Source organism: Halichoerus grypus, chromosome 9, assembly GCF_964656455.1.
Source record: "Halichoerus grypus chromosome 9, mHalGry1.hap1.1, whole genome shotgun sequence".
In the NCBI taxonomy this organism is placed as follows: domain Eukaryota; kingdom Metazoa; phylum Chordata; class Mammalia; order Carnivora; family Phocidae; genus Halichoerus; species Halichoerus grypus.
Window position 1 is genome coordinate 19956243 of NC_135720.1, and position 13365 is coordinate 19969607.

Here is a 13365-nt window from a genome sequence, read left to right on the forward strand (position 1 = left end):
TGAGAACTCATGTTTAATGTTCACCCTAATATAGTTGAGATTTAGAATTACTGCTAGATTTCCCATGTTCGTTTTTTTTTTTCTGTCCATAGGATAGAATTATTTTTAGAGAAATTTGGTGGTGTTTTACAAGGCAATTTCTATAGCTACATTTCCTGTTAATATGTTTTATGGGGAATTTCTAATATTAATATGTTAAAAATTAGAATCTATAACCTTGGAAGTCTCATTTCACAAGTGAAATTGGTCATTTGAGAAAAAGAAAGTTAAAGTAACCCACTGAATAAAATACTGAGTAAAAATTCTAGTTTTTATTTTTAAAAGGTAAGCAACTATATCCATTAAGCACTCCATTATTTATTTTCTATTACTTATGTTTATCTTAATTCAGTTCCCAAAGACAACCATGTCTTTTACCCTGTCTTTAACCAGCATGTGATTTAAAACAAACGGGGGAGGGGGACCACTTCCAATTTGGTAGTATGAAATAATATTGATGGAACCACATTTGAAGGTTTGTTTTTATATTTTCTTAATTCTGAGGTACAAAGTTATTTAGATTTAGTCCCTTTTCAACTCCTTTTTATATGAAAGCTATATGTAAATATTTGTTTTCTTATTGTTTTATGTGTTCTAGTGGCAAGATGTATTAGATATTATTTCAAAAGCCCTCACTGACAACAACATGGAATTTGCTCAGATCAGTCGTGTTAAGACATTTCAGGTATGTCAAGAAGATTTTTCTTGCTTTTGGGGCGGGGCAGCGGTTGGATTTAGTTGCAAATTGAAACTGCTATTCATAGCTTACTTGCATTTATTGTCTTGTGTAAGGGTTTCAGTTATTGATTCATTATAAAATTATCATCAAAAGCAAAGTAGCGAAACTGTAATTATTTTCTATCCATTTATACCCATAGCAAGGTCATTTTTTTTAAAGATCTTCTGACTTGAGGTTGTTTGCTTCTCTAGAGGAAAAGATGGCCTATGATACACCTGTTGAATGGACAGGGCCCTCATGCTGGGATTAGGTCCTCAAGACACTGCCAGGCAAAACTCCATATGGTCAAATTCCTTATGCTACACTCAGCACAACAACAGACGCACACCCTAAGAGACAAAACCAGAAAGAAGACCAAGTGAAAACGTAGCAGATTCATGTCTCTGATCTCCTCCTCACTCTGACACACTCTTTCTCATTCTCTCTCTCTTTTCTCCAAGCTCATGTAGTTTAATTTGCATACATCACGCACATGTATCTTGTACTTCCACTGTATCAGAAAAAAACAAGAGAGTTTATGTGACACTTCTCCTCATGAAGTCAGGCAACAAGTTTACATTTTCTAAAATTGGTGATTTTACATTTTATTGTCTTAATTGTTACATTTCACAATGACCTGGATTCTATTAGGCTTCTTAATATGAACTACAATATACTGCTCTTATTTTTAAGTGATCCAACTAAAATTTAAATGTACCTTTCTTTTCTTAGGAGAACCTTTCAGCATTTAAACATGATCCTCAAATCAATATTCTGCTGCTGCCCCTGCACACTGGTTCTAATGGATTAACTATCATTGAAGCAACTCATGTTCTCTTGGTGGAGCCCATATTGAACCCCGCCCATGAGCTTCAGGCCATTGGAAGGGTGCACCGAATTGGACAAACAAAGTAAGGACTAAAATTAGCATCAGTTACATTTGCTTCAAGTTTCTAAGATACAAGTCGGTATTTAAACTCTTCATTTATGTTCATTATAACCTATTCATTTTTAATCACTTATTTATTAAATTTTCAAGTATATGACCAAAAGACATTTTGAGATTTCCAACTCTCCCTCCTCCAAACAGCAAATCCCCGAATTCTCCCAGATTTTTGTCTTCCCTCCTTCAGTCTACCCTGATCACTTCACCAAAACAGTTTCTTAAAATATTTAAGATAGCTGCAGAGTTGAAGGCATCCATCATGACTTTGAGAAGAATTGATTTTTGATTGTCTAAAGTAGCCTGTATTTAAAAGAAGGCATAACTCATTCATGACTCCTTTTTAAATTCTTCCCCTTAGAAAAAGACAGTCCCTTGGGTCTATTCTAAGAGGTAATTAGATTTAGTTTAGGCCCAGCCTAATACTGGGCCCAAACCTAGTGGTGTGTATTGTGTAATATCTACTACTTTTATTCAAATATCAGAATAGACAGTTATCCTTCATAAGACCTCTCAGATGTATTACCTCCTAGATGTTAGCTGCCTTGAATATTTAAAAAAATGCACACTGAGTTCTCATTAAATAAATATTGAGTGGCAACTATTTGTCACTCGTTACACTAGATACTGAAGACTCAAATTGAGTAAGACATAATCTGCTCCCCCAAGGAGGTCACTGTGTAGTACAAGAAATATTGCAGTAGAGTGTGAAAAAATAGAAGTACTATGGTAATAAAGAAGGGAGTGATTGGTTGTGCCTAGAGAGTCAGGGAAGGCTTCATTAGGTTGAGTCTTGAAGGACTGATTATTTCAAAGCTGGGCTGAAAAAGGGTACTCACACAGCCAAAGAGAGTTGCATGTACAGGAACACAAGAGATAAACACCATGATATTTCCAGGGACTAGAAGGAGTTTGGAATTGCTGGGGTATAGAGTATGTGGAGAGGAGTGACAGGAAATGCCATCTTATATGACATACTCAAAAAACTGGGATTGTGGGCGCCTGGGTGGCTCAGTCGTTAAGCGTCTGCCTTCGGCTCAGGTCATGATCCCAGGGTCCTGGGATCGAGCCCCACGTCGGGCTCCCTGCTCCGCGGGAAGCCTGCTTCTCCCTCTCCCACTCCCCCTGCTTGTGTTCCCTCTCTCGCTGTGTCTCTCTCTGTCAAATAAATAAATAAATAAATAAATCTTTAAAAAAAAAAAAAAAAAAAAAAAAACTGGGATTGCTCTGTAAGCAATTGCCAAGAGAACAAATGAGGACTTTAATTTTCAGCAGAAAAGAGACATGTTCATCAAACAAACCTGTAGTAAAATATGGCAAAGTAACATAACTGTAATAAATGCACTCTTGTTCTAAGTACTATCAAGTGTCATTTAAAATGCAGCTTTATCTTATTTGGTTGGTGTTTTGGGGTTTTTGTTTTGTTTTGTTTTTTTCTTGTATTTTTAAACATTGCTTTCTTATCAGTGTTTTCCAAAGCATAGACTGGATTCAACTCAGATGTAAGACCACAGTCTAAGAAGGCCATTCAACACTACCTGACAGTCCTACTATGCTTCTCTAGTAGATAGATTTTTCCACTTTCTGAAGAGACTGTCTTAAAAGTCTTCTGTAACCACTGCCCCACCGATGACAGTCTTGCCTCATACGTAGAAAACAGATGACGTCCGATTTGAAGCATCTCATCTTTTTATCACCAGCTTGAACAGTCTTCCTGCATCAATACCCACATCATTCAGTAAATTTTTATTGAACACCTTCTGAGATGCCCTCATGGAACCTAAATTCTAGTTACGACAGTTGGTAGAGACAGATGGTAAACAATAACATAAGTGAAATATATGCTATGTTAGGAGCTGGAAAAGTAGAGCAGGGTAAGGAGGATTAAGAGTGCATTTGGCTAGGGGCCCCTGAGTGGCCCAGTTGGTTAAATGTCTGACTCTTGATCTCAGCTCAGGTCTTGATCTCTCTTTTAAAAAAAAAAAAAAAAGTACATTTGACTGAGCAGGATAGCATGAAAGATTTTTTTTTTTTTTTTTGAGGGGGAGAGAAAGCGGGGTTGGGAGCAGAGGGAGAGGGAGAATCTTCAGCAGGCTCCATGGAGCCCAACGCGGGGCTCCACCATGACCTGAGCCAAAATTAAGAGTCAGAAGCTTAACCCACTGAGCCACCCAGCATGCAAGATTTTTATGGGGAAGTTAACATCTGAACAAAGACTTGAAAGAGATGAGAAAGCCGTGCACACGTCATGGGGAATAATACTCAAGCAGACAGCACACTCAGTGCAAAGACCCTGTCAGGAGTATACCTGGTATGTTTGAGAAATAGCAAGAAGCCAGAGTTGCCAGTAGGAGAGGGGCTTTTATAGGGCCTAGGAGGTCACCATGAGGACCTTGCTTTCACTGTGTATGAGATAGGGAGCCAACAGAAGGCTTTGAGCGGAGAAGCAACAAGTCCTAACTTAAGTTTTGAGAGACTCATTCTGAGTGTTCTGTTCAAGACCAGGGGAGTAGAAGCAGGGAGAACAGTTAGGAGGCTGTTGTGTAGTCCTGGTAAGAGTTAAAGGTGACCTGGACCATGGTAGCAACAGTGGAAATGGTGAGAAGTGGTCAGCATATTTTAAGGGTAGAACCAATAGTTATTGTGGACAGACTGGACATGGGATGTGAGCAAGTCAGGGTCAATGCCGTGGTTTTTTGACCTAGACAACTGAAAGGATGAAGTAGCCTTCAGCTGAGGTGGGGAAGACTACAGGGTAGAGCAGGTTTGGTGAGGGGAAAACAGAAACTTATTTTAAATAGAAATTTGAGATGTTTATCTGATATTTATTAGACAAATGGAGATAGCTATTCTGTAATTGGATATATAAGTCTCGAGTTCAGGAGAAGTCTGTGCTAGAGATACATTTGAAAATCAACAGCATGAAAATGGTATTTTTAAGTCACAGGACTGAGTGAGATGACCTAGGGAATAGGTGTGGGTAGAGAAGAGGACCAAAGACTGGACTCCAGAGCACATCAAAGTTAAGGGCTGTGGGAGAAGAGAAGGAACCAGCCAAGGTAACAGATAAAGATCAAACAATGAGTTGGGAAGAAAACCAGAAGAAAGAGGTTCCTGGGAGTCAAGTAAAGAAATGTAATTCAAGAAGGATATGACCAACTATATTTCATGTACTGTTAAAATGTCAAGTAAGATAAAGATTGAGAATTAACCCTTAGATTTAGCAGCATGGAAATCGAAACCAGTTTTGGTAGTGATTTGACTATAAGAGAGAATAGGGTTTTATTTATTTATTAATAAACACTTATCTAACAGAGAGGGGTTAAGTAACTTGTCCAGGGTCACATAGCTAGCAGAAGTGGTGGCGGGTTTCAAACACAGCTGCTCTGCCTCCCCAGCCCCTCCTTTTAAGCACAGTGCTCTGCTGCCTCTGCATCGCTGGTAGGACTCGGATTTTGAGCAATTTTGCCGCAAAGAGCAGAGAAAAGGAAGAGCATGAGATGAAGAGGTTTTGTTATTGTTGTTGTTTCCTTTCATGTGGGAGAAATAATGGAGTGATTCATTAGAAACGGAGGACTAGTGAAGCAAGAGAGAGGAGAGAGTGCCAGAATAATGCTCGAGTGCAAGCCTTGCTTGTAGGAAGGGGTACGGATATTTCCTCTGTAGCAATAAGCAGGAAGGCACAGTATGTTCCTTCCCTTTTATTACAGTGGGAGAAGTGTCCCTTTTCTTTCAAAAGCCAGCCATTCCACTTGTCATGGGTCCCATCCCTTCTCAAGGACATTGCTCTTGTAAGACATGACCACATAAGTATGGCTTCATATCATCTGTCTTTAGAAACCCCCCTCCGTTCCACCTCCACCCTCACGTCCTTCCCCCTCCCCCTCAGCCTTCCTGGTTGGGTTTTTGTCCTCACTGTGCCACTGAAATGAGCTTCATGTTATTGACTGACTTCTTGCCAGTGGTCCCTGAGGGTTTTGTACTCACCTACACTTCCTAGATGAGCTTATCCAGTCCCAGAGCTTTAAGTAGCATTTATATGTGGATGACTCTCAGACATACATCCCCAGTCCAGACATGCCCCTTCAGCTCCTGTCTCAGACTCACATACCCAGTTCTGTTGCTTCACACATATCTGGATTCCACCTCCCCTTGGATACCTAGATAATGGAAAACTCAGGTTTAACATGGTAAAAGAAAGTGTATTCCTACTGCACTCCCACCCACCCCCACCCTCCGCATGTTATAATCTGACTCTCTCATCTGTAGTTTCTCAGACCATAAATCCAGGACTTTTCCCTACTTCCTCTCTTCGTGCCACACATCCAAACCATCACTGAAGTCTTGCCAACTCTACCTGCCAAAGATATTCCACACCGTCTGCTACTTACTGTTTCCACTGATAAAACCAGAGCACAGCCCACCCTCTTACCTGGACTCCTACGGAACTCCTTAACTGGCTTCTTGGCCTTCACTTTTGCTACCTAACAGTCCATCCCCCACGCAGCAGCCAAAGGGATGTCTAAAGTATAATCCAGTATTAAGTCAAATCACACATAAAACCCACAGATGGCTTCCCCTCAGTACCACGATAAAATCCAGATTCCTGCCATATCCCTCCAGACCCTACGTGATCTGCTCCCTGCCCACTCTCCAGTCTCACTTCTACTCTCTACCCCTCCGTTACAACACACTTCTGCCATGCGAGGCTTCTTTCTGCCCTTCGAACATTTTAAGCTTGTTCCGAGCATGTTCTCTTCCCAAGAGCTTGCATTTATTTATTGTCGCTTCTGTTTGGATGCTCTTTCTGCTTCTTGGCTTAGCAGCCTCATTCCCATCAGTCATGTTTCAACTCAGATGTTAGCTTCCTTGTGGCGTTATCTGTACCATCCAGTTTATGTGTTTATTGTGTCTCCCCTCATTAGAATGTTAGTTCATGAAAACTAGTTTGTTTTATTCACTGCTGACCGCCCCCCTCCCAGCTCCTTGATCAGTATCGGCCACAGCGGGTGCCACGTGACTGATGAATATAGCGTATAATATGTGAGGTCTTATTTGTTCTCATTGGTTTTAGATGTTTTTAAACTTATCATTATTATGTACCTTCTAGACCTACTATTGTACACAGATTCTTAATTAAGGCAACGATAGAAGAAAGAATGCAAGCAATGCTGAAAACTGCTGAGAAGAGGTAGGTAACAATCTCCTACAAGCCGATGGGTGTTTCCTGTTTATATAAGGTTATGCATGTGTTTGGGACTTCTTCACTTAGATGACCAGATACTTTTTAAAAGCAAGATAGGACATTTTACCTATCTAAAATTTCCCAGTTAATGCTCTAGACATCCTATATTTGATTTCATTTATTAATAGCGTTTGTAAAGTTTAAAAATATTTAAACTGCCCTACATTTCTTTGCCATATTGGATTACTTTTTAAAGAAATCTATCTTTATGCCCATCCTAAAAGCCTTAGTCTGATATCTGTAAAAGGAAACTTACAGTGTTGCTTTATACATCACACATGTTAGTCACATGCACATAGGAAGATCTGGACTTAAAACTCAGCTGGTGATTTTGATATTTGTTCCAAAGGCAGAACAGAAGCAGAGAGACCAGAGTAGCCTTAATTTTAAAAACTTAACTTTAGAATTATAAAACTTTCTAATATTTATTCCGTAATTTTCTTCCAAGTCATTTTGAAAACATAAACCAATGCTTTACTACATCCTTACGAGATAGGTATGGTTGGCAGATATGGAGGAATGATTGCCTTGGGGGGATGTCTCTGCAGAGGCCCTGTGCATAGCAAAGACACAGTTTGAAACCAGAAATCTCCTTCCATTGGTGGTTTATGGGAAGGAAAGAGTCTACCATGAAAGCCATTTTCATCAGACATCAAGGTTTCTTATTGTTGATGTTGTTTCCATGTGTAACAGGATTCAGCGATTATAGTTACACTGCTTAAATAAAATAGCATTTAGAAGAGCTATTGAAATTCTCTTGAAATACACTAACTTTGGGAAGTAAGAAATTCTAAGGTGAGAGCCTTAGCAGTAGTTGGCATGGGTTTTGTTTCTTTGTTTTAGGAATTGTGGAGAGAAAAGACATTTTATAACAAAGCCTAAAAGTGTTATACAGAAGTCTTCACTAATTTTGACGAGATCTAACAATGATCCTATCACTGACTTTGTTCTTGGAAGTTCTTGTGGCTCACTTACAAACACTGATGAGGAAATATGTTTTTATAAGAATATTCTTATATCATTATGTCTTAATATTATTATAGGACAAGAGCAAAATATAACACAAATGTAATCATTTATTATTTCTGACTCTACTCACTTGGAAAATCCTACAGTCACACGAGCTCATCGGTGAAGCATCCAGAGGCCTCCGTCTTAACCTTGGCTGATCTGGCAGACCTGTTTACCAAAGAAACCGAAGAACTTGAATGAAGTACACTTGGTTCAATCCAGACTTTAATGTATTTAAATTTTTCATAGCTTATAGAGTAAAGTTATAAGTAAAAAATCCAGTAGATGTCAGTAAATACTGTTCTTCATTGAATGAATTTCTTTCTTTTTTTAAGTTGTATGGCATCCTAGTAGTTACTGAGTTCTTTCCAATTATCTTGTTTCCAAAAGATCTATAAAGATTTTTAATTTTACACTCCTAATAGAACATTTATTTTTGTCCCAAAGAATATCTATATCTGATGAGGCAAGGGAATTAAGAGAGGTAATGTGTACTTTTCTTTTGATAAGATCAGTCTTAAAAAGAGATGAAGTAAGTAAGGGAGAGAGTAAACTGGTCTAGTTTCATACCACCTAGTATATTTGACCCACTTAAACTCAGTTTTGGAAGGGCCTTCAGTTTCTTTAGCACATGATTCACCAATACCTTGGTAGTAATATTTTAAGTAGATGGTGAATTATATTAACTCCTAGTTATTTGAGTAGCTTTAGACTATAACTCCATGCATAGTAACTTTACAGTAATACAATTCCTAATAATAAGTTAATATTAGACAAGTATTTATTTTCTCTGTATGTTGGTATTAAAAATTGAAACATTGAACACTTTTCTTATTTCTATGATGTGTTTAAGTAATGTCAGTGTAAGCAGTGAACTTTAAATAGCATTTTAAGTGTATCCATGTTTATCATAGAATTATCTAAACTGCTTTCTCTACTTTTAATTTTCCTTATTGTTTTTACATATTTTAAGATTGATGTATCTGTAAATATTGCAATTTTTATAATTTTAGTTCTTAATCATTATAACACGCAGGTATGACAGGGTTTTGCTTTTTTTTTTTTTTAATCATTATTATACTGATGTCTTGGATTCTTTTACTTTCCCGTGTTCTTCGGAAACTAGACTTTTAACCACTAGTATCTAAATTTGTGATAATTTGTTATTTTATTTCACTAGGACTTCTCTCAAGGACTAGTATTTGATCTTTGGAACAAGAGAATGTCGTATTTACATAAGCAAATAATTGCAACCGGTAACAACTGAGTGTTTCTTCTTCTGTGAAGAATTAATGGACTTTGAAATCACTAAATAAGGAGTAGCTTGTTTTATCCTAGCCATTTGATGTAATACAAATGTTCTTGTTTTGTTTTCTTTGAGCCTTCAGAGTTTTAAATGACCCTCAGGACTCATTAGCTCCTACTTAGCTGCCCAGAAAACTGTAATAGAAATATCCCTTCTATCACATTTGTCCAAGAAGCTTTGGTGCTTAGTTAAGGTGCATTTTCTTATTCTAGGCCTATAGGGTGACATAATTCAACTGAAGAAAACACACACACATTTTTGGTGCTTATTCTTCAGTTGGAGGAAGATATGCATTGATTCTTTTATATGAAATTAAACAAAACTATTATTTTTGTAGCTCTTTACATATTATAAAGAGCTTTCCTGTACATTCACATTTAGCTTTAATTTGCCCAACAGTCCTATGAAGTTGATATAACTAATATCATTCCTGTTCAAAAGTTAGAGAACCAAGGTTCAGAAATACAGAGAACTGTGTTTGTGACACGTAGCAAGGAAACAATGGAGCCCAGGTCCCCTGACTCCCAATCTCATGGTCTTTCTCTAAATCTTATGTCATGCTGATGAGATTCAGAAGGCCCGTGGTTATAATTTAATGATGAGCATATTTCAGTATTTTTGTTTGTTTCCTAGTATTCCTTTTTGAGCTAAAGTTTTAGGGAATACAATTTGATATGCTTCGATTTTGTAAAAAAGGAAAAACTATATATATATATATATACACATATATATATATATGTATACCTATCTGTATTAGAGAAAAACTGTTCTTATTTATTTCTGTAAGATATCATTAATTAAATAAATATTTTAGTGGAAATTGAAATTTGGGGATTTATTAATTTCTGAGCCATATGACATACAGTATATTTTCTTGTTTTTTGTTTTGGTCTCTCAACAAAAGGTGTCAAAATTGTTTATACTATAGAATTCTGTATTTTATAGACATTTATTATTTCTTCAAAACAGTTGTAGCAGTTCTTCCAGACAGTTGTTCAAAACAAATACAGGTCTAATCCTCACATCTTCTTGGCTGCAAATAAAGGACTTTCTTGTTTCCTTCTTCCATCATTTTATATTTTCTGAACTATCATTGTGCTCACAAATAGTTGTTCCGAAGTAGGTGCTGTACTAATGAACCTGTGAGAAAAAACGAGATCGTGCCAATCCTTAAAGAGCTTAAATGTGTTTGGCTCTGGGGAAGCATTCTCTGTTAAGTGAATCTAAGTGAGCTTATTAGGACTGAAAAGATGGGGTATATACAATGTAAAACACATGTGCCGAATTCCATAATCCTTTGCGTCAAACCCAGATAGCTTCCCTGTTTATTGCAGCTTCAGCTTTTCTCTTGGTATGTGATTGCTGCAGAATGATCCATGTGTTTGGTTTTTTAAGGATTCCTTCTTTTCATGTCAATAACAATAAACTAAAAACGATCGACATTTGATAATTGAACATGTAACCACAAATGCTTTACGAATAATTATCAAACTCACAGTACTCATCAAAATATTTAGGAATGGAATTGAGCAATGCATGATTAATTAGTCATCAACTTAAGCTGCCCTTTCAAGTGGACAAAGGAACAAATAAATCTTCTGAATATTCTGCTCTCATTTACTAGATACAGTACATTAAAGATTTAGTGTAGGGGCGCCTGGGTGGCTCAGTCATTAAGCGTCTGCCTTCGGCTCAGGTCATGATCCCCGGGTCCTGGGATCGAGCCCTGCATCGGGCTCCCTGCTCAGCAGGAAGTCTGCTTCTCCCTCTCCCACTCCCCCTGCTTGTGTTCCTGCTCTTGCTATCTCTCTCTCTGTCAAATACATAAAGTCTTTAAAAATAAAAAATAAAGATTTAATGTGCTTGAATTCTTTGTTTATTAAGCTACAGAATAGACTTTTTGAAATGCAAAAATCACCTATGCTAATGACCGCAGGCTCAGTGGGTAGAGCATGTGAGTCCTAATCTTAGGGTCGTGAGTTTGAGCCCCATGTTGTTCATGGAGCCTACTTAAAAAAGTATCTTTCAGTTTTTCTAGAATTTAAATAAAATACCCCCAATAACATGTCATTTCATAATTTTTAACTGGCATGCCAATATAAAAATGAAATGCCATTAAAACAGTACAGTGTAAGCAATGTACTTTGAGCCTGTCTATTCTGGTAAAGGAAATGTCATCTTTAATAATATTTCTTCAAAGTGGAACCAATTAACTATATTTTATAAAATTTATGAGGATCTCAGTGTAGCACTGTTACATTGTGAAGCCCACAAGAATGTTACCACATTAAGGGCTGAATATGAACCACTTGAAAGCCTTCCTTTAGAGGAGGAGTTTGCAGGTAACTGATAATCCAAGGAGAATTCCTAGTCTTGTGATAGGTATGCAGTGTTGCATCTGAATTCTAGAACACACCGTATCACATACAGAAAATAACACAAGAACTTAAGTCTTCCCTTGCCTTCAGCCAGCCTTTCAGGGACACGCCTATCATGTCTTTGAAGGTCCCACACCATCCCTTGGATCCTATTCATTATTTAGGATCAATGACTTAAGACTGTTTTGTTTGTTGAAACTGACCTTTGTTATATTGAAACAATCCTTTGTACTGCAGCTTATATTTGCAACTTCTTTTTCTTGCAAACTAGAAATGAAATTTAGCCTCCTTTATCTGTGTGATCCTTTGTATAGGTGTCTATTGTTATTAAATTGTTCAGTAACTTTTTCTTTCTTCCTATCAAATAACCCATCCCTTCAGTCTTTTCTTAAGGGTCTTCCTCCAAAGCCCTTTGGTATCTTTGTCTCCTGGAAACCTGTTCTTACTTATGCTCCATACCCCTGATACCAAGGACCAATTTTGTATGTGTGAGATCTTTTCAGATCTGTGATTTGTATCCCAGCACCATTCTGATTATTGACCCCTCCAGTGCCTTATAGAGCAAGTATCTGTGCCCAAATTTCCTTAGAAATCTAGTTTCTCCTCACTTTATTAATAATTTATTTAGAGTATGTCTGTGGAGATTACCTGTGTTTAGTTTCTTTGAAGACCATTGAGTTTAAATTTACCACATCCCTAATTCTGTACTCAGAACTACAAAGGCACGTTATGCCCCTTCTGTTTCCCAGCTTCCTATCATCAAATGAGTGCTACATCCAGTTATTTTTTCAGACTCTTCATAAAAACTTCCATTGACTAAGATGAGAGCATTATTGCCTTTTGATTGTGTTGAAAATATTTTCCTTTGGCTGTCACGAAAAGATGTCTTTGGTAAATGCAAACCTATGTTTAAGAAGAGAATGTATTCTAGTGCCTGATCTGGCTTTGTTGTATCAGAATGTTTGTCAGTGATTAGTTATTAAACTATTAAGCATCATTGTGGAATGTTGTATTTATTTAAAACTTCCTCAGTGCTTCTCACTTTTTTTTTTTAAGTCTCTAATTGATAATCAGGTTACTGCTTTTATTCTGCAGGTGACCATTCTACCCTGCTTCCCACATCACATGATGGCTTACCAGCATGATATGGTACAAAGAAATACATAGCACTTCTATCTTCCTATTAAGTTGCTAAGGACAACTCAGATAAGCAGACATCTAATTTATGCAGTAAGTTCTTTTAAAGGGATGATTATTTGTACTCATAATCTTTCTCTATGCATATGGCAAAAGATTAGCAAGTTTCATTCTTAAATGGTTTTGGTCTTCCAAGCATCAAGATAAAGATCTTTACTAAATAAACCACTTTTTAATTCTCTTCTTTCTTCCTTTCTTCCACTGTTCCTTCCTTTCTTCCTATCTGTTCTGTTCTTCCTCAGTTTTGAGACTGTATGTCTCTGTATCAGAAAAGTAGTTTATACCCAAAAAGGGTACTTATCAGACCCCTACCTAAACACTCCTAACCTGGAGTCAGTGGGCTCCTGGGGGGTGGGGGGTGGGGGTTGGGGTAGAGGCTCCTCGGATGAGATTTAGAGGGCAACCGCCCCCACCCCCCCAGCCACCACCACCAAATTGTATACGGTCTGCAGCTCCCTGGAGAGAGTACACCGCACCTATAGCAGCCCAAACTAATGACATGACCCATATAAACAAAAGCCCTAAGGC

At 37.6% G+C, this 13365-nt stretch overlaps 1 protein-coding gene across 7 annotated transcripts in view; it reads left to right on the forward strand.

The window, feature by feature from the left end:
- The window catches only part of SHPRH (SNF2 histone linker PHD RING helicase), a 93038-nt gene extending 80401 nt beyond the window's left edge, over positions 1-12637 (forward strand). For 4 of the 7 annotated variants that reach the window (XM_036087725.2, XM_036087721.2, XM_078054611.1 and 1 more), the window contains 4 exons: positions 638-724; positions 1490-1668; positions 6811-6891; positions 8061-12637. In XM_036087725.2, coding sequence (XP_035943618.1) covers positions 638-724; positions 1490-1668; positions 6811-6891; positions 8061-8157 — 444 coding nt within the window. In that variant the 3' untranslated portion in view covers positions 8158-12637. Of the gene's footprint in view, positions 1-637; positions 725-1489; positions 1669-6810; positions 6892-8060 lie in introns of those variants that run through there. The other 3 variants (XM_036087722.2, XM_078054612.1, XR_013441062.1) reach the window with 3 other exon arrangements.
- Positions 12638-13365: the final 728 nt, after the last annotated feature.